The 20,408-nt window shown below is 42.5% G+C and overlaps 2 protein-coding genes across 6 annotated transcripts in view; both read right to left on the bottom strand.

Annotated features, from left to right (window-relative positions):
• mppe1 (metallophosphoesterase 1) overlaps nucleotides 1-2,551 on the bottom strand; it is a 38,484-nt gene extending 35,933 nt beyond the window's left edge. For all 5 annotated transcript variants that reach the window (XR_013788303.1, XM_079488017.1, XM_079488018.1 and 2 more), the window contains exons 1-3: nucleotides 2,081-2,551; nucleotides 1,892-2,000; nucleotides 513-616 (exon numbers count right to left, since the gene is read on the bottom strand). Coding sequence is in view for 4 of the 5 variants with exons in the window: in XM_079488017.1 (XP_079344143.1) it covers nucleotides 513-616; nucleotides 1,892-2,000; nucleotides 2,081-2,286 (419 nt within the window). In the remaining variant the exon portion in view is untranslated. The remainder of the gene's footprint in view (nucleotides 1-512; nucleotides 617-1,891; nucleotides 2,001-2,080) is intronic.
• Nucleotides 2,552-3,307: 756 nt separating this feature from the next.
• On the bottom strand, nucleotides 3,308-5,916 carry LOC306912103 (zinc finger MYM-type protein 1-like; the record flags this gene model as incomplete). The annotated part of the gene is made up of 3 exons (XM_079487970.1): nucleotides 3,308-3,835; nucleotides 4,036-4,144; nucleotides 4,709-5,916. 3 exons carry the CDS (start codon nucleotides 5,914-5,916, stop codon nucleotides 3,308-3,310), a joined length of 1,845 nt encoding a protein of 614 aa, XP_079344096.1.
• Between the last annotated feature and the right edge of the window lie 14,492 nt (nucleotides 5,917-20,408).

Raw genomic sequence — 20,408 nt, 5'->3', positions numbered from 1 at the left:
TTTCCTTCTTAAAAAAAAACAAAAAAAACACTTACTAACCTCACTATTCTTAGCTTTTTATACTGTGCTAGGCTTTAATGGACTAGTTTGATGCACTTATGTATTTTGTTGCCTATGTTGTTATAATTGCTTCCAATGTTTCCTCATCTGTAAGTCGCTTTGGATAAAAGCGTCTGCTAAATGAGTAAATGTAAATGTATATGACTTGAATAATTAGCATTGACACTATGTTTACCTTTGGCTTGCTCACTACTGTATATATTAAAAAAATACTTTTTTGAAACATTAAATACGACTGCTCAATCCAGAAAAATAATACAGGAAAAAATTAAACGGAATATGGAAAAAATTAAACTGATTTCATAGGGCCCTAGAAAACTTAGGATCCTCTACCTTTTGCTTGTACTGTACGTGTAGTAAAATCACAGTTAAAACACATTGTTAATTTCATTATTTGTACAGATGGCCACTGTCTATTTCATTTATTAAATGAGCTTAGTAAGTCAACTTACTCAAAATGAAAGCCAATGTCATGATTTCCAATAAGGACAACAAGCTCTGTGTCACTGGGATGGCGGAAGATACGTTTAAAACGCCTGACGTCATCTTCCCAGTCCTATAGAGAGAGTCACAGCAGATTTAAAATCATTCAAGATAAACATGCTGACTAGCCACTGACTGGATTGGATTCTGCAGTGGTCTAATATAATTTTGCATAACAGGATATTTTTTGGTGTTATATATAACCTTCGAAATGCAGTATAGTAGGCCTACATTACATTTACACATTTGGCAGACGCTTTTATCCAAAGCGACTTATATTGCATTATACTATACATTTGTCATGTGCAATGTTGCCTATGTTGTTATAATTGCTTCCAATGTTTCCTCATCTGTAAATCGCTTTGGGTAAAAGCTTTTAGTGCTAAATTACTTAATGTAAATGTAAATGAAATGTACCAAAGCAACTGAGAGAAACTGTAATATCTTCATCCTTATTTTAATTTATATTGCAATTTTTACATTTTCAGTGTTACAATGCAGCTTTACCTTTACATGAAAACATGTTAACTATAAGCAATACATTAAATATCATGCACACACTAACACACTAACACTGATAAGAAAGTAAACTCCAAGTGTAGACAAAACAGAATATATTTGCCAAAATATAAATTTTGTAATGAAGGCCTGCCCCGTAGATGCTAAGACCTGTTGTTTTTTGTCAACTAAGCACTTCTGTCAAGACTGCACTGGTTGCCAATAAGGCATTGCAAACACTTCAAAACCTTGTTTGACAGGTTTGACAGGTTTTTGTACAAGGAAATGCTAGGGATTTTTTGCAAGCTTAAAACTCGATACTAGAAAAAGTTAAATAGCATATGGGGAATTGCTATTGCGATTAAAATATGGCAGGGTCGTAACTCGTAAGACAGGGGTAATTCAGTTGAAAATAGACTTTGCTTTTCCATTTGAAATTTGGCAGACAAATTTTTCGAGTAAAGACCTGTTTTTTCGCCATTTATATTATTGGAGTTTTGGTTCCTTGCCACTGTCAGTCGCTGTGTGTTTGGTCACTGGGAGCCTGCTGACCTTAGGCTTAGGGCTCCATACTTGAACATTGTTTTTACGTAAGCTGTCTGATCTTTTATTTAAACTTTTTCTAAATCTAACCTTATATTAGAGTATAGGAAATTTAAAGGGGGGGATCTCATGAAATAAATGTTTTTTTATCTAAAACACATTATAATTTCTCAACTTCATTCACAAATCATATGTCACAACACTATAGCCACAAGTAAATTGAAGCCCTACATTTAAAAATACTGGCAAATACTTGACAACATCAGGCAATTACAAACTTTAGACTGCTTTAAGTGTTTTGCTATACCTCAGGGGAGCTCCACTTGCCCTCATCAAACACATCTCCTAAAATAAAAACAACTTCTGGTTTGAAAAGCCACAGAGAAGTCTGGAATGCTCTCTCCATCTGCCACTCTCTTTAAAAAAGAGAAGAATGTAAAAGTCATATAATATTCAACAAACAAGTAGAGTACTGAAACATGAAGTGTATAGCTACCTTCTGAATTTGTCGAACCAGTGTCCTCTTATGGCCCCCAATAAGTGAGTATCAGAGAGAAATAACGCTCGCACATCTGAATGGGAGTCTGAATCAGGCCAGGAACATCGCAAAATAACAGCGTAATAAATCCCGTACTCAGAAAATATAAACAAACAAACCAGCGACAGAATAAACGACACCACGAATCTTCCGCTGGCCATCATCACATCAACAAAACAAGCTTTAAATGCGCTAAAGCTATAGCAATCGCTTCCCGCGTTCCCACAACATCCTCAGCTTTGTCTTCATTCGTACTAAAACACCATTTTACATCAACGCTTCTAAAGACCCTGCCATGTAATTCATGTTGACAATTTTTGATGGAAATGTCATCAGTAACACCCTGCTCGCGTTACATCCTTTGCTCTGAGGAGATCTGCTGTACACAGACAAACGTCACAGCGTTCTCCCCTCATCAGTTCATCCCATTTACTGCACACGTCCGTGCTTAACTATGGCAAGCCAAATTTGCTTTTAATCATTCTCAAGATATTAATTTTTTATATAAATTATAATTTTTACTAGTAACAAGTTAATCGTTGATATAAAATATATCTTTTTTTACTGGTAAGAATTGCATTTCTGATATCTAAAATACAATTTCTAACATTGATATCTGAATTTGATTTTGAATGGCAGCCTATTGTGATATTTAACCAGTGGCGGCTGGTGAAAAATATTCTCGGTGGGGCTGTGCCATACTTTTTTGTTTCCGTAACCATCGCAATAAAATTTAACACAAACTGCAGGACAGCAGTGCTCAGTGAAATAGTCAGTAATTATTTAATGCCAATATTAAAAAGTTGAGGCATTCGTACACAAAAACATAAACATCATGATGCACAAACACAAGCCTTTTATTTGCATTTAAACTGAACTTGTAAACAATTGACTATTTCTACATATAGAAATGGATATCAAGTGGCTGAACTCAAACCTTTGACTGGAAGAATAGCATAAAGTATTTTATGATCAAACTAAATGTAACTAATTGTTAATGTGCTCCAGAACTGCAACAATTAATTGATACAAAACATATATACAGTAATATTAGCAAACACACTATTAACATTTTTTAGAGTACCATATATAACTGAATGATTTTTATGCTAAGGTCAACTATATACAAAGAAACGTGTGTGTGTGTGTGTGTGTGTGTATCTGTGTGTGTGTGTGTGTGTCATCTTATTTGTACAGGAATTTTGCCCGTCTGTCCTTCTGAGTGGCAAACCTCTCAATGACCCTTTTATTAAAGTCAGGAATGTCCCTGACAAGTTTCTTCTCCATGGAGAGCATAGCCAGAGCATTCAGGCGATCCTGTGTCATGCTGTTTCTCAGGAAGGTCTTGATCCTCTTCAGTGTAGAGAAGCACCTTTCTGACTCAGCTGTTGTCATGGGTGTGGTGATGAGGATCTTCAGGAGGCTGACAGTCTCTGTGAAAGTGCTCTGAAGGTTGTTCTCCATGAAGAACTGGAACAGGGGCACTGCACCACTACAAGCCTTGAACTCACTGTTCTCATAGATGAGGGACAGTTCAGTTTTAAGCTTGGCCTTGTCCAACATGGGGTATGCCTCCACAGTTGTTTCAAGCGCTGTATCGGGAAACTTCACACTGTGTTGTGTGAACAACTCTCCGTGCAACAGTGTTGCGCTGATGAGGTGCTGGGTGAAGGAGAACCTCTCCTTGGCATGAATCAGGATGGTATCACACACCTGTAAAAGATACATCCTCAGCTTTAATTTGCAATAAAGCTATTTTGATGCAAGTGATCCTGACTGAACACATGCCTATGTCCAAGTCAAGTATATGATTACTAAGGTGCTGATTGTTCAGGGTTTTTGGTTTTGGCTACATACTACCAGGCCTGAAAAAAAGTTCTAGGGAAAACACTGACAATTACATCACAACTTACCTCTGTAGCCAACCTCTGTTGTTCTCCTGGTCCCAGCATCCTCCGTCGCTTTATGGGATGCTGCTGCTCGTCAGATGCGCTGTCCCCACACAAAGAGGGAACGGAGGCCCTGGGTCAAAAAGTAAAGTTTAATTTGATAACTTGCCATCAGACTTCTTAACTCACTGTAACCCCCCCTCAACACACAGACATAACCAGCGACTATATATATATATATATATATATATATTTGTGTGTGTGTGTATGACACACACAAACTGTCTAGTAACTGCTTTTAACCTGTGATGTACATAATTAACTTATGTTATTACGTTTTTAAGCCATTTTTAAGGGATGCAAACATAATTTTGTTCTGCTGTGCACTTGTCCTATGTAAGTAATAGTCTGAATGACAATAAAGTTAATCTTGAATCTTCAATAACAACTAGGCCTCTTCTAGAAACTGACCTGGTGGACACCTGAATAAGTCTGTTATTACAAACGGTGTAGTTCAAAGTCTGATTGTGTATTATCTTTCCTTTTAAAATCCTAAAACAAATATAATTGTGATGTGCTCTATGATAATCACTCACTTTGATGACAAGACACATTTAGGCTTTTGCACTGTTGGAAGTGAGCTATTCATCTTTCTAACAACAATTAGAAACAGCCAATAGTAAATATAGTTATTTACCTGATTGTTAGCATGCTGTCTGTGAACCTCTGGACAAGTGCTTTAATGAAGACAGGGTCGATGTTCCTCTTCTGCAGCTGGCTGAAAAGCATGTCCACATTTGGCATGATCTTGTGGAACAGTGCCAGGAAAAAACAGAAAGCCTCGTCTTCGAGCATCCTCACAAAGCCCCCAGCCTCTCTGACAGTCGGGGGGTCAAAGTTCCCAGAGTCTCTGATGGTCTGGAAACACGATAGGAGGTCTTCCTTGTGCTCGTACACAGTGTTTACAGCGCGACTGTGGAAGTTCCACCGTGTTGTAGAGGCTCTGGGGAGTCTATGCGCAACCACTTGGTCAAGCACGGTGGTTCGCTTGGGAGACCTGGAGAAGAAAGCAGAAAATCCTGCAAGGTCGGAAAAGAAAGTGCCGATCCTGGGGATGCCTGAAGTAGCCTGCTGCATGATGAGGTTCAGCTGATGTGCATAGCAGTGGACGTAGTGCGCATTTTCGTACACATCCACTATTTTACGCTGCACTCCGCCGGTGGCTCCCCTCATCACACTTGCTCCGTCGTAAGCCTGGGCAATAAGTTTGGCCTTTTGTCCATGTGAGAGTATGGTGCTGAGCCTCTCCAGCAGCGCTGTAGCGATGGTGTCGGCGGTTGCGTTCTGGATCGTAATGAACTCGAAAAACCGCTCTTGGATGTTACTGTTAGCATCGATGTAGCGTAGCACCAGCACCAGCTGGCAGTGGGTGGAAACGTCAGTCGTCTCGTCGGCTTGAATTGCGATAAAATCAGCACTCTTTACTTCCTCCAGGATGTAATCCTTAAGCACTGACAGCATGCAGTCCAACAGCTCGTTCTGTATCGTCTTTGACGTGCCCTTAAAAACAGTAGCTGTCTTCAGGTGCTCCTCCAGCACACTGTCAAGGGAGGCAACAAAATCCACCAAGCCCCGGAAAATGCCGGGGTTGTCCGAGGAGTCAGTCTCCTCATGCCCACGCAAGGCCAACTCAAAAGCACCACAAAACTTCACACAATCGATAATTTTGGATAAAATGTGCCTGTTTTTATCCACCTCCTCATTATGTTTTCTCACCGCAATTCTGTGGCCGTCATCCAGCTGCGTAGCAATGTTCACCCTTCCTAATATGGCTAGCTTTACAGAGTTATCCATATGTGCCCTGGTGTTCTCGTGTTTCTTTACCTTCTCTGACAGGTGCTTCATATCCCTCACTCCGGTAACTGTCCATGCTGGATCTGTCCCCGTCGTTTTAAAAAGCAAGCACGGAAAGCAAAATAAAGCATTAGCATGGGTGCACCCAGCTAGCCAAGCCTTCCTGGTGTACCAGCTACGGGAGAAGCCGCGCATATACTGCTTCCCTTTTTCGCTAGCCTGCTGTTTAATTGAGAGGTCAGCTTGTTCTGGGCCCAGCTCTTTCACCCGAATTTTCTCCGACAAAGTTCTCCTCTCAAACGGATCTTGGAGGAGAGATTTCACCGAGTTAGGGTTGGGTCTTGGAGGAGTAACGTCCGCGCTCGCCATTGTCGTTTAGTAAAAATGGCGCCCCTAGAGGCGAGCCCAGTCCTTATTTTATCAGGGCTTGGGGCGATAAAATTATCGCCCTTCTTGGATTCTATTTAAGAACGCTGATTGGCTAAATTTTATGTCATACATTCATACCTTAAATTAGCAATTGGCTTAACTGCTACATAGACCCGCCTCCTTGGGGCGCTTTCTCTATCGCCCCAGAGCTGATGAAGCGGTCAGACAGGCAGAGGAAAGGTTGCAAATATGATTTTGTATCATATTTTACATGTATTACTGGGTGCATTCCATATTTAAAACACACAAATATTGACATACTGATGTTTTTCTCATTATTATTACTATTTTTGTTTTAATTGTTTTAATTTTTTTTTTTTGTGGCTTAAGGGGGGGCGGCGCCCTAGCGCCCTCTATTGGCCGGCCGCCACTGTATTTAACTAGTAAAAATTATATACGGATATCGAGAAGTAAGTTTTTGACTAGTTGAAATCCTTTTTTTTATCAAGTATACACATTTCTGCGAGTGATGACGTGATTGTTGATATCAAGAATGCACATTTTTACTAGTGAAAATGTAATAACTGATTTCAAAAATAGCAATTGTTACTAGTAAATAATTCCATTCTTGATATCAAGAATCATAAAAAATATTTAAAAAGATATAGAAAAAAAGTAATTGTTGGTATTAAAAATTTATATCATGAGCATGATTAAAAGCTTATTTGGCTTGCCATAGCTTAACACTGTAAAAGTGCCATCCAGTGGTAAACAATAATACTACAAGTAGGGAAACATTTATTTGGTTCATTCAGACCACGAACACTCATTAAAGTAGGAAATTATTTAAACCAATGACACCATGCCTTCTACAATCTGTGACCAATCAAGTAACTTCTAAATCGATCGATGGCCCCATTCGTGTATTTCACTTTTGAATGGGACCCTACACTATGACTTATTAAAATAAAATATCTAATTTCTGTGGCTGAAATATAAATCACTGATGCAGTATGCTTAAGTGAATGGTATTTTTGAAACACTTTTTCAGTTGTATGTCAATACGTCTGTTAACTATGGTTCTTCCTTGCTCCAGGCACAACTTGTAAGCAATTATAATATTCTTACATTAGTTTGCATAAGCATAACAAATTTAAAATAATCCTCTACACTTACCCCTTTTTGTCATTTAACAAATTTAAAGTTGGACATTTTTATCCAAAAGAAAAACAGTACCTTAAATACTTTTCATGACCTGGGTGCCCTTCTTTCCATTTTACACATGCGAACATTTTTGTGGGTTACCGAAGCTCCTGGAAGGAGATCAGTTTTATTGCACTTATGCTTTTTGTTGTCCTTATGTTGTTACAATTGCATCAATTGTTTACCTCATTTATAAGTTGCTTTGGATAAACGCGTCTGCTTACTGATTAATCATAAATGTCTTGTACAAATCTCCCCTCAGAGTAATACAACAAGCTATTTAATTAATATTGCATTCTACAGCAATCACAGACGTATGAGGACATCGGTAAGCATTCAGTGATGGGATAAAATATATAGACTCAGATACACATCCCAAATCTGTGGCTTCACAACAAGATTTCACAAATGGGCCTAAATCTGCCCACTCCCTGTCTGAATCAACAGTTAATTAAACACGTGGTACCGGTGTTGTAATGTAACGAAGTACAAATACTTCATTACTGTACTTAAGTAGAATTTTCACATATCTGTAATTTTTTTGTTTTGCTTATGAAATGTCTTTCCACCTAAAAAAAAGCTCAAGACAGAGAAAAAGGACTCCTGAGACTCTTCCCACCAACCTCCACCATTGGGCAGACCACACTGATTTCAACACCAGATCTCAGAGGTCCATTGACAAAGCTATCCTGAAGAATGTGGTCCAAGGGTTTCAGCTATTCCATGTTGTTGAACAACAACCATTTCGAGATTTTGTGAAGGAACTGCAGCCTAATGCATAAATTATATCACGGCTGACCCCGTGCCCCATAATAGATGATTCCTCCATGGGAATGAAGAAAGCGGTGACTTAGGCCCTGAGGGGAGTAGACCATATCGCCACCAGTACTGACTGCTGGTCCTCCAGAAGACGTAGCTTTATTGGCGTTACTGGCCATTGTAGTGACCCCAATAGTCTCAAAAGATACTCAGCAGCCCTAGCCTGTAAACAACTGAGAGGTTCGCACACATTTGATGTGTTGGCAAGCGCCCTGAATGACATCCACTGAACACCGGGAAGTTGAGAGACAGCTAGTCACCATTGAGGATGGAAGAACTTTATTTTTTATAGAAGTTTGGCAGAAGTTTATGTTGAAAAGTTCAAGCTTCTTGCTCCTGTGCCTGGATATTATGCTTTCACTGTAAGGAAGCCACAATAAATTTCATAATCGAAATTCTAACTGTTCACATTTTTAAAAATACCTTTAATTTTACTTTTACTTTTAATACTTAAGTACATTTTATATCAGACAATTACTTTTGATACTTAAGTAGACTAAATGTTGGGTACTTTAAGACTAAATCACACTGATAAAATCACACTAATAAACACGAGTAAACAAACCAGATGAACCAATAATTTTTCTATGAATTATAGCTTTCACATACATGCAATGTGGATCTTCAGGCAACATAAATGTAGTTCCACATGGGTTTACTTTTGCTTTTTGCAGGTGCACAAATGCCCTCTGCCCCATTTTCAGTGCATACAGACAATTCGTTTGCATAAAAGGAATCCGACTGATATCATGGGTATTCCAATCACGGTCACCATAACACCAGCGTCACTGACCTTAAGACATACTGTATGCCCAATTTGCACTTTAAATCTCTTTCCAGTAATGGAACACGACAGGACTCGGACAAAGCAAATGAAAGGAGAATGAAAGACGAAGGCCATTGTTTGTTCAATACATTAACACTGAAAATCAAGCATGATTGTCAACAAGTTTAGGTTAGGTGGTTTTATTTTTCTCAATTCTGAAAAAACACCTGAAAAGAAATAATCATGTCTCTCCGTGTAACTACAGTTAAAGGGTAAGAATGAAAAATTCTGTCATGAATTACTAATCCCCAAGTCGTTTTACAACTGTGAGCCCTTTTTATAGACAAATTAAGATAAAGAAGGTTTGATGAGATCAGAGAGATGTTTTACTCCCCACATAGACAGAATTATAATAGTACATGTTACTACAAGGCTTCAAATTTTATATACCAAGAAGAATATTTTTTTGTGTGCAATAAAAAAAAAACGTCAACATTAATCATCGATTTCCTGACTTCTGCGCCAGTCCCGGCTGACCCGTTGCATGCGCATAGTCTTATATCGCATGAATTATCAAATATCCAAAATTTTATAATTTCTTTTAACACTGAATTTATGTTCCTATATAGACCCTGACTTCATTCTGGTAAATTATAAAACCATGTATGTATACATTACATTATATTATATAGTGCTTATCATTTTAAATGAATGGAATAGAAATATGTATTAAAGCTTAATTTCAACATAATTATCTTATCATAATTTATCTTTAGTTTAAAGTTGTGGATAAGGCACCACTTTCTAAAAAAATATAACATTAAACTTAAAATACTTCCAAATAGTAGTTTAGTTTATATTAAATATTTTATTAGCATCATAAGCTAATGATTTTTTCACTAAATTGGCCCCTAACAGATTTGTTATAGAAGTCCGATAGTGTAAGAGGTTACACAATTTGACAGGCACAAAAGGACACTTACATAAACAAAAATGGCCTTGATAGGAATAATTTCAAATTAAATTTAAAGTTAATACTCCATCCATCCATTTTCTTCCGCTTATCCGGGGCCGGGTCGTGGGGGCAGCAGTCTTAGCAGAGATGCCCAGACATCCCTCACCCTAGACACTTCCTCTAGCTCTTCCGGGGGGACACCGAGGCGTTCCCAGGCCAGCCGGGAGACATAGTCCCACCAGCGTGTCCTAGGTCTTCCCCGGGGTCTCTTCCCGGTCGGACGGGCCCGGAACACCTTCCGGGGAAGGCGTCCGGTAGGCATCCGGAACAGATGCCCAAGCCACCTCAACTGACCCCTCTCGATGTGGAGGAGCAGCGGCTCTACTCCGAGCTCCTCCCGGGTGACGGAGCTTCTCACCCTATCTCTAAGGGATCGCCCAGCCACCCTGCGGAGGAAGCTCATTTCGGCCACCTGTATCCGGGATCTTGTCCTTTCGGTCATGACCCAAAGCTCATGGCCATAGGTGAGAGTAGGAACGTAGATTGACCGGTAAATTGAGAGCTTCGCTTTGCAGCTCAGCTCTTTCTTCACTACGACAGACCGGTACATCGACCGCATTACTGCAGAAGCTGCACCGATCCGTCTGTCAATCTCCCGTTCCATCCTTCCCTCACTCGTGAACAAGACCCCAAGATACTTAAACTCCTCCACTTGAGGCAGGAACTCTCCACCAACCTGAAGTGGGCAAGCCACCCTTTTCCGACTGAGGACCATGGCCTCGGATTTGGGGGTACTGATTTTCATTCCAGCCGCTTCACACTCGGCTGTAAACCGTCCCAGTGCATGCTGAAGGTCCTGGTTTGAAGGGGCCAACACGACAACATCATCCACAAATAGCAGAGACGAGATCGTGTGGTCCCCAAACCTGACACCCTCCGGCCCCTGGCCGCACCTAGAAATTCTGTCCATAAAAATTACGAACAGAACCGGTGACAAAGGGCAGCCCTGCTGGAGTCCGACATGCACTTGGAACAAGCCCGACTTACTGCCGGCAATGCGAACCAAGCTCCTGCTTCGGTCGTACAGGGACCTGACAGCCCCTAGCAAAGGACCACAGACTCCATACTCCCGAAGCACCCTCCACAGGATGCTGCGAGGGACACAGTCGAATGCCTTCTCCAAATGCACAAAACACATGTGGATTGGTTGGGCAAACTCCCATGAACCCTCCAGCACTCTGTAGAGGGTATAGAGCTGGTCCAGCGTTCCATGGCCCGGACGAAAACCACACTGTTCCTCCTGAATCCGAGGTTCTACTATCGGCCGTATTCTCCTTTCCAGTACCCTGGCATAGACTTTCCCGGGAAGGCTGAGAAGTGTGATCCCCCTATAGTTGGAACACACCCTCCGGTCCCCCTTCTTAAAAAGAAGGACCACCACCCCAGTCTGCCATCCCAGAGGCACTGTCCCCGACCACCACGCGATGCTGCAGAGGCGTGTCAGCCAAGACAGCCCCACAACATCCAGAGACTTGAGGTACTCAGGGCGAATCTCATCCACCCCCGGAGCCTTGCCACCGAGGAGTTTCTTGACTACCTGACTTCGGCTTGGGTGATGGACGAGTCCACCTCTGAGCCCTCAGCCTCTGCTTCCTCAATGGAAGACGTGACGGTGGGATTGAGGAGATCCTCAAAGTACTCCTTCCACCGTCCGACGACATCCCCAGTTGAGGTCAACAGCTTCCCACCTCCACAGTAAACAGCGTTGGTAGGGCACTGTTTCCCTCTCCTGAGGCGCCGGACGGTTTGCCAGAATCTCTTTGAGGCCAGTCGATAGTCCTTCTCCATGGCCTCACCAAACTCCTCCCAGGCCCAAGTTTTTGCCTCCACAACCACCCGGGCAGCAGTCCGCTTGGCCTGCCGGTACCCGTCAGCTGCCTCAGGAGTCCCACAAGCCAACCAGGCCCGATAGGACTCCTTCTTCAGCTTGACGGTTTCCCTTACTTCCGGTGTCCACCACCGGGTTCGGGGATTCACGCCTCGACAGACACCGGAGACCTTATGGCCACAACTCCGAGTGGCCGCTTCGACAATGGAGGTGGAGAACATGGTCCACTCGGACTCAATGTCTCCAGCCTCCCTCGGGATCCGGTTGAAGCTCTGCCGGAGGTGGGAGTTAAAGATCTCTCTGACAGGAGACTCGGCCAGGCGTTCCCAGCAGACCCTTACAGTACGTTTTTTCTATCCCCCAGTTGGACGACGGAGTCCCCAGTCTGACCACTTTCCATCATCCCTCCCAGGGACTCCAAGAAGGTCGGGTACTCTGCACTGCCGTTCGGCCCGTAGGCACAAACAACAGAGAGAGACCAAACCCTGACCCGTAGGTGCAGGGAAACTACCCTCTCGTTCACCGGGGTTAACTCCAACACATGGCGGGAGAGCTGGGGGCTATAAGCAAACCCACACCAGCCCGCCGCCTCTCACCATGGGCAACTCCAGAGTGGTGAAGTGAAGTGTCCATCCTCTCTCGAGGAGTGTGGTTCCAGAGCCCAAGCCATGCGTAGAGGTGATCCCGACTATCTCTAGTCGGAACGTCTCAACTTCACGCACCATCTCAGGCTCCTTCCCTGCCAGCGAGGTGACGTTCCACGTCCCTAGAGCTAGCTTCCGTATCCAGGGATCGGGCTGTCGAGGCACTCTCCTCCGACTGCCGCCTGATCCACTATGCACCGACCCCCTATTGTCCCTCCCGCAAGTGGTGAGCCCACAGGAAGGCGGCCCCACGTCGCTCCTTCGGGCTGAGCCCGGCCGGACCCCGTGGGGAAAGGCCCGGCCACCAGGCGCTCGCATACGAGCACCGACCCTGGGCCTGGCTCCAGGGTGGTGCCCCGGTTGCGCCATACCGGGCGACGTCACGGTCCTTGGTATATTTAACATCATAAGGGATTTTTGAACCACTCTTAGTATGACCCGTCGCCCAAGACCTGTTTGCCTTGGGAGACCCTACCAGGGGCATATAGCCCCCGACAACATAGCTCCTAGGGTCACTAGGGCACTCAAACCCCTCCACCACGTTAAGGTGGCGGTTCAAGGTAGGGAAAGTTAATACATTAAACAATCATCAGTAGCTAAACAGAATTAAGCAGGATAATCAAGAAGAGGGCAATGCACAGGATGATTTTGTGTCACTATACAAATCATTACATAAAAATGTTGAAACTCATAAAAGCAAAAAATCCATATAGTACATACAAAACTAATCAAAATCACATCAAAGCTTCATTTCACACACACACCCATGTGACTGCTACGTACTTTGTTTTAAAGGTTTTAAAATGTATTCTCGATGGCTTGTTACTGCTACAGATGTACTATAATCGTATGAAAGTGTGTTTTATGTGCATGCACCTGCATTTATTTACTTACAAACATGAAAAATGTCCACATCCACAATATAAAGTGTTATTTTTATTATTTGAGTTACTATTATAGAAACATAATGTTGTCATGTACTTGATATCCTGGATAATTCATTTACTTATCTACCCATTCATTCATTATAGATTCTAAAATGAATGCCATGGTCATTGTGAAACAATTTGTGACACAGTGCTTCCCCTCACTTTTACCAGCAGAGGTCATAGTCGAGCTGTGATTCGAAAAGCATAAAGTAATGATCCTTTTTCTGATACAAATTAGTTTGAAGTCATCATAGTTGGGTAAACTTCTATAGCGGTGACTGGGAGACAACCACACATATATTTTTTGCATTCTCATTTGCTCAAATAGCAAAATAAAAACCCAACGATAGTGTTTTTACTAGGACTACTTTCATTAAAAAAAAAAATAGACAGAGTGTGACAAGGGCAGTCAAAACAGAAAATTATGTCAAATTTACTGTGACTTCCCTAGATGCTGTATAAGAAACATCCTTTATAGCGGGGCTATTATAGCGTTAAAGGACCATTGAACCGGAAGTTCAGATCGTTTTTACTTCCATATTTTGATGCATTTCGGAGTGAAATGGAAAAATAACAGCGGTCGTGGCTTTCGTCTTTCTCTGCAATTTAATCGGATGTAGCTGTTGCATTTTGAAATGGAACTGGCACATGGACGGCGGAACGCATCTTAACAAGTGGGAGCACGCAGCACTCACTTGTACAGTGGCAGTCGGTAGCTTGGCTTGAAGCCGGAGAAGAGCAGCTAGCCAGAGCTCGTCGGAGTCTGTGGTGTTATTTTGGACGCTCCGGGTCTGTTGTTGAGGCCACAGTGGAAGCTGGAATAGTTTGCTCATTTTGTTTTGCCAGTTTATTTGTAAAAAATCTGATATTGATTTCTGTCTCTTCATTGTCGCAGCCTGTTAATGCCGCCAGCGGTTAAACAGGTGCCCGCCGTTGTGGTGACTAGTATTGTTTGGCTCGTAAAAACACTGATACAACTTAGGCTTTTATTCATATAAGATAGTTTGTCAGAGTACAAAAGTTGCCCCCCCCAGTTCCGCGGTCTATGAACTGGCAGCAGACTGACGGTTAAAGGGGAAGGGGTTAACGGATGCCCCGCCCAAGCTGTCTAACATACGTCATTTAAGAGGGATAGTCATTACAGGAAGGAATTTTAATAAGAGAATCACACACATTGACAAACTTTTTACAATAAACGCTGCAATATTTTTAAGTAATTTTTCTTATTACTTATTCGAGTCAGACTCGAGTCATGATTTTGATGACTTTTGACTCGACTTGACAAAATGTAAATAGACTTGGAACTCGACTTGGACTTTAGAATCAGTAACTCGTGACTTCACTTAAACTTGAGCCTTTTGACTTAAAAAGGCTTGCTATTTTCTCCAAAACCCAAAGATTAAAAGTTGACGTGGACCACTCTTTCTCTCTCTGTGTTAATGTGCATCTGTGTGTGTGTGCTGTCGGCATAACATCCAATCAATTTAGATCCACGTTGTTTTGATCAGACAGCATCCAATCAAATTAGTCATTGTATCACACACAGTAGACAGCGGTCAGCAGCCAAACATAAGCAAACCTAACCGAATGAAGGTTAGGTAAAATATACTTTATATTAAGAATATATGTTAGCTTGCTGTCAGTCAAATTTTTCCGTTTGATTCTGTTAGACTTGAATTAATAATATGAGTAATTAAGAGTAGTTTCAAATACAATTCATGTGTGGCTATAAGGGATTTTCTGACACCTTTAATATGCTTACCTCTTACAGATTTGAAGAATACCAGGTGTACAAAAGCACCATAAATGAACCACAACAGCCTTCAATTTCACAATTCATGGACATTCGTGTAGGGCATTACAGCATGAGTCATCCACAGCAGAAAGCTATCACCAATGCAATACTGTCGGACTTGATTATTGATTGCAACTTTCCCCTTTCTATTGTGGAAACAAGAGTTTTCGGCACTTTCTGACAGTAATTGACAGTAAGTACAGCCCAGTGTGTCGCATAACGTTGACATCAAAAACAGAAAACCTGGCTGAAGAGAGACGTTCAATATTAAAAACTCAATTAAGCAACACTGACCATGTTTCAGTCACTGTGGACATTTGGTCTGACCGAAAAATGGATACAGCTAAAGACTAATCTGTTGGCCTGCAACCGCTTCAAAGGCTCACACACAGCTGAAAGAATCTGTGACCAATTTGAGGCAATATGTGAGGAATACAACATCAAAGATAAATTGGACTACATTATTACTGACTATGCTGCTAACATGCGAAAGGCATTCTCTGTGTGCTTCCCCAGTGAACAAGATGATGATGATGACGGAGATCATCTTGATGACCCTGAGCTCTGGTGTGACTTAACCCTGGAAGATCAGCAAACGGTAGACGCTGCTTTGGCAAAGAAACAGCGCTTGCAGTGTTTTGCGCACAATCTTCAGCTGGTGGTGGGAGATGGTTTGAAAGATACAAAAGTGGCATGTCCTTCTCTTTCCAAGTTATCAAAACTTAGCTCACTGCTGCACACAAGCACACCGTTCAAAGATGTGTTTGATAGTGAATTTGGGGAACAGAAATTAATCCCTGCTGCAGTCAACACAAGATGGAACTCAACACTGAGGCAAGAGAAGGCAGTTCTCCAGTGTGATCATCTAAAACTCTGTGCTGTTCTAGAAAAGGCTGGGCATAAGGAGTTGTCATTCAAACCACGAGAGTGGAATCTGTTGAAGGAATTGGTGGACATCTTGAAGCTGTTTGGAGAAGCAACTGATTTGACACAGGGGGAGAAGGTTATCACAATCAGTGCCTTTGTTCCATCCGTCTTGTCCCTCAATCACCACCTTGAGAAGCTAAAGTCTCAAGTCCGTTTCCTGAGCAGCCTGGTCAGAAGTCTCCAGGCATCCCTGAACAAAAGATTTCTTGGGATCTTCATCAACGTGAAAATGGCCAGGACACAAGATGAGATCACTGCCCCTTATTCAGATCCAGCCTACCTCAAAGCAGCTGGCTTGGATCCATCCTTTTCTCTGCTGTGGGTGGAGCCCCATGTGTTGGTCAATCATGACATGAAGGCAGAGGTGGCACAACGAGTTAAAGTTAAAGATTTTTTACTTTAATGTAACTTTTTTCCTCATAATCTGATCCAAATGACTGCAACAATAATTATTTTTTTCAGTTTAACACTGTATCACCAACACCAATGGTAATAAGGGCTCTTTTGTTTCTGCTGTTGTTACATGTTTTGCCAGAATTGATCCTGCAAGATGCTGCAGAGACTGAGCAAACTGTGCCTCCGGTTAATGAAGAAGAGCAAGAGGACCTTCGAGAAGGAGAAGGACTGTTTGCTGCATACCATAAGAGGCAGAAGAAGGATGTTGGGACCACTCCAGCACTACAGCTAAATCTGACTTAGCTGATGGACAGAATGCCCTTTTGTTCTGGGAATTGAACATGAAGACTCTCCCTTCACTCTTCCGAGTGGCCATCAGGGTTTTTGCAGTGCCAGCCTCCAGTGCTCCAGTGGAGCGAGTTTTCAGCCATGGTGGCATCATACTATGTCCCCATAGTGCACAAATGACTGACAGACTTTTGGCCAATTTGATCTTTTGCAAATGCAATCCAGCATAGGGCCCTTACATAGAACAAGCACAACCCTGTACATTGTTATGTTCATGTATTTGTTATCCCCCTCTCCTTCTCACACACAAAAACACACAATATGAGATAAGCTAAATACAATACAAGACAGGGCAGAACATGCTGTGGTAATTTTTGTGTAAATAATTACATTTGCATTTGTTTTTGTAAATGTGTTTGAAGAATGTTCTTGCAAAAAATTTTGATAAATAAATGAAAACTTAAAAGCATACATGATCATATCAAACATTATTACTCTGTTGTTATAGGGACTCGAAACTCAAACTGTAGGACTTGGGACTTGACATGAGACTTGTCGGTCTTGACTTGGGACTTGACTCGGGACTTGTCTGTCTTGACTTGGGACTTGACTCGGGACTTGAGAGCAAAGACTTGAGACTTACTTGTGACTTGCAAAACAATGACTTTGTCCCACCTCTGCTACAAAGTATAGGGTTTCAAAATCCATTTGGTCACATTTCAGTATAGGGGGCAATTCTCGCTGTTAACAAACCATTAACTACGATTCATGCCAATAATAGGCATGCTAATAACAACTAGTTTATAGAAAGAATTGCCCACATGGAAAAAAAAACCTTTGGAGGATTTACAATGTTGATGACTGTTGAACATCATAGTCTTTTCACAGAAAATGTGGTCTATTTATAGACCTAGAGCAAACCACTATGGGTAATGTAGTGCAGTATAAAGTGTATTATGGAATAAAGGGACAAAGAGTTTAGATACCAAGAAACTAAATTCTGTTGCTTCGGTTGTGCAGGCTCCATTTTGTGGTGAAAATGCCAGCTGGACAATGGCACAGACATATAGAATAGCGTAATAGAAAATTCTCGAATTAAGTCCTCAGTCAATTTTATGACACCTACAGTAAATTTGGTATTGTTTTGTGTTATCAGCTCTGGAGTTGTGGAATCCAACTATATAGCATACCTTATTCAGTATTTCCATTTTATGCAAATTTAAACATTAACTATAACTATTATTAGTTACCATGTCTCCACTAGGTCTTAAATATATATTGTATATTTTAATCCCCTGCTGAACACACTACAAATGTCATGAAATGCTCCGAGACATGCAGGTTAGATCCAGATGCAGCTTTATTTGTGGGCAATCCAAAGGCGTAATCCAAATAACAGGCAAAGGTCATACACAGACCGGTAGGGACCAGAGGCAAAAGTGTAATCCATGGAACAGGGCAAGAAATCCAAAAACCAAAAGACAAGAAACTAGGGAGAATGCTCGGCGATGCAGTGTGACACTAAACAAAACTTTGCTGTGTGTGAATGAGTGAACATGGTATAAATAGGATGAAACTAACAGGGTGATGAGACACCGGTGAATGCAATCAGTGATAATGAGGTACAGGTGAATGTGATCAGGGATGATGAGGCTGGGCAGTGAGTTATGGGAAAAGCAGTTTGTGAGTGAGTGATAATAGTCTGATGTGGAGTGCCCTCTGGTGGTTCTCAAGGGCACTCCAGCTGGTGACCGCTCTGGCTCTGGCTCGGCAGGACTGACGTGAAGCTCTGGCTCGGCAGGACTGATGTGAAGCTCTGGCTCCGGCTCGGCAGGTCTGACGTGAAGCTCTGGCTCCGGCTCGGCAGGACTGACGTGAAGCTCTGGCTCTGACTCGGCAGGACTGACGTGAAGCTCTGGCTGACGGGATGCTGTGAGATTGTGGAAAGCCTCATCCACAAAGCCCACAGTAAAGGACGAGCTGCTTAGCTGAAGGACGAGGTCAATATATTGAATTAAAGTCCATTGAGGAGTGTTGTCAGGCATGAGGTACTCTAACATGTCCTCAAGCCCATAGTGGAACATGTCCTTTAAGACCGCCTCGTTTAAGTCCACCCCATGGCAGAGCTCACAAAACACCTCAACATATTTCTCTATCGGGCGGATACCTTGGCTGAGGCAGAAGAGAAGGAGGACGGGGTCCATGGTAGGTATCGCGGCTGGATCTTGGGGTGGCAAAGTTTTCTGTCATGAACTGCTCCGAGAAACTGATAACACTAGTAACACTAACTACAATTAAAAAAGACTTAAATTAACTTTTAACACAACTACACTAGAGTAAACTAACAACACAGGAACTCACCCAACAACCACAATGAACCAGCAGAAGACAGAAGACACAAGGGCATTAAATAAGGGACCAAATCAAGAGGGGAGCAGGTGTAGGGCATGAATCAATAACGAGGTAACAAGAGGATGGGAACAGAGGCCATAACTGACTCTCTCCACACAAGACATGAGACTCTGTCATGATCCTGCCACTAAACCAAAAGAAACATGACGCGGCAAAATCATGACAGAAGCCCCTCCTTATGGAGCAACAACCTGATGCTCCTCAAGGCACAAACAAGACAAGACACTGTGACACTGACAAAAACAAGGCAACATAATAACAAAAACAGGGAACCACAAGAGTCCAAGGGAAGGGCACACAAGAGTCCAAACAAGGGGGAAGTCCAAAGAAAGGCAGGACACAGACTGGATAGCCGCCAGACTGGATTGCAACGGGCGGAAATGCCCGGCTGTACCATCCTGGAATGCCCGGCTGGGGATCTGTTGCGGACAGCAGGATCCCAGCGGCTTCGACCCTGGAGGGAAGACCGGCAGTTTAGACCCTGAAAAGAAGTCCGGCGGCCTCTGCCCTGAGCGGGAATGCGGCAGTCTCGACCCTGGAAGGGAGTCCGGCGGCCCCAACTCTGGAAGGGAGCCCGGCAGCCTCGACCCTGGAGGGAAAACCGCCGGCCTTGACCGCTGCCGCACGACCCCTCCATCTGCTGGGTCCTAATTTTGGTCGGTTCATTCTCGGTTATGGACAGAACCCAAGCGCAGGCAGACGAGTGTTAAATAACAACTTTATTGAAACCAAAAACCCACAATGGGGAAATCAGAAACAAAAGACAAAGATGCAAATGAAAACTTCCCACAAGGGGGACAAAACAAACAAGGTCTTTTGAATAATAAATAAACTATAGTCCACAAATTAGAGCACAGGAAATAGGAACAAGAAACATGGGTAATCCAACTGGTGAGTAATAATGACAATGAACCAACAAGGGACAGAGGGAAACTGGGACTAGATAAAGGGAAACACTAACGCACTAACGAGGACTGATCACACAGGGAGAGTGGCAGCAGGTGACATGAATGAAACACTAAAGGAAAGCTAACAGGAGGATTGCATGAGGCAGGTGAGGCAAATGAAACACTAAGGGGAAGGTGGTACATGGACGGTGAAAGGACTAAACACTAATGCGCCACAAACAGGGAAACAAGGGGGCGGGGCTAA

This window comes from Barbatula barbatula (genome assembly GCF_947034865.1).
Source record: "Barbatula barbatula genome assembly, chromosome: 23".
NCBI lineage: Eukaryota > Metazoa > Chordata > Actinopteri > Cypriniformes > Nemacheilidae > Barbatula > Barbatula barbatula.
This window is presented reverse-complemented; position numbering and strand designations above follow the sequence as displayed.